At 30.3% G+C, this 4758-nt stretch overlaps 1 protein-coding gene across 1 annotated transcript; it reads right to left on the reverse strand.

Moving 5' to 3' along the window:
• Nucleotides 1-381: 381 nt before the first annotated feature.
• On the reverse strand, nt 382-2472 carry LOC130992220 (probable 2-oxoglutarate-dependent dioxygenase AOP1). The gene is made up of 3 exons (XM_057916770.1): nt 2000-2472; nt 1015-1339; nt 382-805 (listed from the first exon to the last, which is right to left on the reverse strand). The coding sequence occupies exons 1-3, from the start codon at nt 2374-2376 to the stop codon at nt 566-568; spliced, it is 942 nt and encodes a 313-aa protein (XP_057772753.1). The 5' UTR covers nt 2377-2472; the 3' UTR covers nt 382-565.
• Nucleotides 2473-4758: the final 2286 nt, after the last annotated feature.

A 4758-nucleotide genomic window follows, 5' to 3' on the forward strand; every position in this document is an offset into this window, starting at 1 on the left:
GGACGGCCCAAAAATGAGTACGATTTCCTTTGGGTGGGACGGGGATAGTATTTCTTTTGAATATTTTCCACCAAAAAATGATCGTGTCACTAAGGATAAATTATTATTAATTAAAGTTGATTTTTAGTATATATAATCTTTTTATGTGTCCAAAAGTCCAAAATAACTTATATTAAGAATAAGTATTGTATTATAATTGATAATTAAACTAAATTTTAGTATAAAACATTATTCTTTTCAATTAAAATCCAATTGGGAACAGCTAGCCGACTCTTTCGCTTAACTTTAAACCAACCATCATAAGCCATCACTATTCACAAAAATGGCTCAACCTACACAATCAAACTCTCATATATATTAATCAGAAAAAATATTAATCAATGACAACAAATAAGAACATATATATATCGTACACATTATTTTCATACGAATGATAAATCACAACACTCCCCTCAGACAAACACACTCGTTTACAAAGCTTAGCATGATATCAGCAAACACACAACAAATATAGAAAACATAAATTTGCAGAGGGAGATGAGTAGAGTCGTAAAGAAGCAAATATTTAAATCCCACAATATGATTGGATAGCATGGTCAATGGTGGAGCCCCCATCCTTGCAATATTGTATGAAATCTATGTTGTCGAAGGGTTTAAACTTCAATGGATTTTGGTCATCAACCAGCTCTTGTGGCACTTGCACCATGCCACCAACGAACCCGAACACTCCCAAACAATATCTTTCCTTAAATCCCCTTGTAATAACCCTATGTGTCGGACTATGTATTCTCCCATTGCTCCATGCCTGAAAATTATACTCGTGGGTGCTTAGAATTGATTTTCGAATAGTGCATGTCTTTTTATGCATACTTTTTAATTCTTGTACATATTATAATAATCCCACTCACCGTTAACAAAATAAGATTAAATTTCACCATTATCAATCCTATACTCGTGTTTGAGGGTTAAACCCTAAACCCTATACTTGTAATAGTAAAAAGAAGAAGATTTTACCGTGAGTGCTTCGCCTGCTAAGACAATAAATTTGGAAGGCGACTGCTGAAAATCCATCCACTCGCCATCGCGGTTTTGGAGCTGCAAACCCTCGATTTCGTTGGAGCAAAGCACGCTCACGAAACCCTTATCTTTGTGAGCTCGAAGGCCCGTGCTCGACTCGGACGAGTTGGGCGAGTTGTATTTAATGAGTCGTATCATATAAAACGACGACTCACTTAACCAATCGTTGTATTTTTCCAAGCCGTAGCTGCTCGTCACCATTTTCATGATCGTCTCGTTCACTTGCACCACTAATGTTTTACTGTGTGAACATATAGTTTCGCTTCCAAAACAATTGGAACAAGAAAACAAATTATCACAAGACCATATTCATATATATTTCCACAAAAATAAAGAAAAATGACTCGTTTATTTCGAATGCTCAACAAATAATTAAACGTTAGTATGATTTATGTTCATAGATATCAACCCTCAATATATATCGATGAAGAAAAAAAATGTTTATATATAAGCGATAATTAATAGTACTAATAGATTTAACTCAGATAATAAAAAAGAAATAGCTAGAGAAAATTATTTTTCTAATCGATATTTGATTAAGTTTGATTTAGTAAACAAATACTCAAGCTAATAAGACGTTCGAGATAAACCTCCACAATATGGTTATACAATCAAGTAGACCAAAGGCCCAAGCAAACGAACTTGGTCGACAAATTATGTTTTAGTTTTGACCATATATAGATATTAAGTAAACGCGCAACTAAACAAATTAATTGACCTTTTGTTCTTATCTCATGAGCTCTTCAAATAAAATGTATTTATGATTGTTTCAAAAACGGAGCGATTCTTTGAGGTGATGATCAGTGAACACTAATGTTCTAGATTAGGTTTATGTTTATGCATGATTGAATATAGAAACAAACGAATTTTATTAAATCACATACACATTCGAGAGAGAGTAGTGTTATAAGTAATTAATTACCAGAATTTATCATTCCCGTGAGGCCACATGAGGGTGGTGAAGTTTTTGACACCTTCAAAATCTCCTTCATCTTCGATGCCAAAATACTCTAAATGAGGCATCCTTGGATACCTCCCACCATATCCAAATCCTCCAAGTTGAGAAGTGTATTTCTTTTTAGTCTCATCGGGAAGATCAAACACCTCAGCCAACACACTAAACAAGCTCTCATGTGGGTGCTCTGGTCGTGTCTTTTCATTCGACACGACCAGACACCCGTAAGTTTCCAAGGCACGTCGGACTGAATCCGACGTTAATTTCCACGAGCTCGACCCAGGAGTCAAGCTCGCTTCGTTGAATTTAAAGATGGGGATCTTAGGTTCTGCATAGGAACCCATATTTCTACCTAGTTACTAATTATGAGTAGGGGAGTGCGGTATTTATAACCAAAAAAGTCATTAAGGTTTTGATTATTGTTATTAAGATTTAAGAGGTTTTTCTTAGCACTTGAACAAAAGACATTTCACAAAAAAAAAAAAAAACAAACAAACAAAAACAAATTTGACAAAGAAAAGGAGTCGAGGCTTTTCTGAAACGTCATGACGTCATGGATCACACTGGTCCATATAAATTAATATGAAAAAATATATAGGACCACTATAATGTTTTAGTTGAGCAATATATATTAGATAGCTTAACTCTTCTTTTCAACGTCAAATTGAAAGCATACTAATTATTACTATACTACAAAGTTAATCACGTATCAATTTAAAATATATATAAATATATATATATATATATATATATATATATATATATATATATCGTATCTTAAATTATGGCTACGCTAATCCAAAAAAAAAGAATACTATTGCCTATTGGTGTTTTAATTACCAGAAGCAGTCGTATGACTCGTATCCCTATGAAGGTTGTGAGTCTTGTGACAGGGATTTTCCAATTTAAGCATCGTAAAAGTATTAATGTATTTACTCCCTCCGTCCACGAAAGAACTTCCTATTTTTCTATTTCGGGACGTCCACGAAAGAATTTCCTACTTTTTCCTATTTTGGGACAATACCCCACCACTTAAAAAATACTCCCCTTTTAAGACAATTCTCACCACTCAAATAACATTAATTAAAACAACACAATAAATTATTAATACTTTTTCACAATTCCCAATACACTTTACAACTTTTTCTCCACTCACAATACACTATACAACATTTTATTAAAACCCGTGCCACTCCCTCCTAGGAAGTTCTTTCATGGACGGAGGGAGTATTTATGAATATTGGTAGGGATGACGTGTGAAAAAGAATTATTTCGATAAATATCTTTTACGAGCGTAAATTTATATTTTATTAACTTTATAGTAATATTTATAATTTTAATATATTTTTTGAACCAATTATTTGATAATGTTTGACGATTATAATATCATAAAACTTATAAAATAAAATAAAAAGTCATCTAAATTTAATATAAAAATTTAATTTTAATTAATTAAGCATCACCTAATTATATCGTCATTAGAAAAAAAATACAACAAAAAAGAAAAGAAGTTTGATATGATCATGTTTATTTTTTAGGTTACATCTTTACATAATTAGTTTTAATTACAAGGAGTCTAACAAAATTAAACTTCTAATAAAACAATAAATCATTTCTATTGTAAATTGTAATTCTAAATTATTAAATTTACATAATAAAAAATAGCAACTTATGCGGATGAAGAGTTTCAATGGATGCTACTACTTAAATAATTATTAAAAGGGTAAATATCACTTTAAACCCCAAACTATTTTCTCACTATCAATTATATCCTGAACTATTGAAAATAATTTTTTAAACCTTGAACTATCAAATTTGTATCAATTGTACCTTTTATCCATTTTTCATCCTTTGAATTTTTAATGAGTAATGCATATTATATAATGTAGGTCAAAAAAAGAATGATTCTAAATACATTGTGGCATCCGGTGAGCCACATCAAATTTTTGAAGCTAAAAAAAGGAATGAATGGTGCAATTGATACAAAATTGATAGTTTAAGGTTTAAAAAATTATTTTTGATAGTTTAGGATATAATTGATAGTGCGAATATAGTTTGGGGATTAAAGTGATATTTACCCTTAATATAAGGGAATAAAAATATACAACATAAATTATAATAGTACACAATTGACCTTGTTAAGTATACGAGGGATATAATAATTAAATTAAATTTTATAAAATAAAATTCTTTTATAATTGGTATAGATCGTATGATAAACGGTTTTAAAAATTGATATAGTTAATCCGTCGCTTGCATTACTGATGAGGACTAAAAAAAGGAATGAATGGTGCAATTGATACAAAATTGATAGTTTAAGGTTTAAAAAATTATTTTTGATAGTTTAGGATATAATTGATAGTGCGAATATAGTTTGGGGATTAAAGTGATATTTACCCTTAATATAAGGGAATAAAAATATACAACATAAATTATAATAGTACACAATTGACCTTGTTAAGTATACGAGGGATATAATAATTAAATTAAATTTTATAAAATAAAATTCTTTTATAATTGGTATAGATCGTATGATAAACGGTTTTAAAAATTGATATAGTTAATCCGTCGCTTGCATTACTGATGAGGACTGAAAAAAGGAATGAATGGTGCAATTGATACAAAATTGATAGTTTAAGGTTTAAAAAATTATTTTTGATAGTTTAGGATATAATTGATAGTGCGAATATAGTTTGGGGATTAAAGTGATATTTACCCTTAATATA

Source organism: Salvia miltiorrhiza, chromosome 7 (assembly GCF_028751815.1).
Source record: "Salvia miltiorrhiza cultivar Shanhuang (shh) chromosome 7, IMPLAD_Smil_shh, whole genome shotgun sequence".
Lineage (NCBI taxonomy): Eukaryota > Viridiplantae > Streptophyta > Magnoliopsida > Lamiales > Lamiaceae > Salvia > Salvia miltiorrhiza.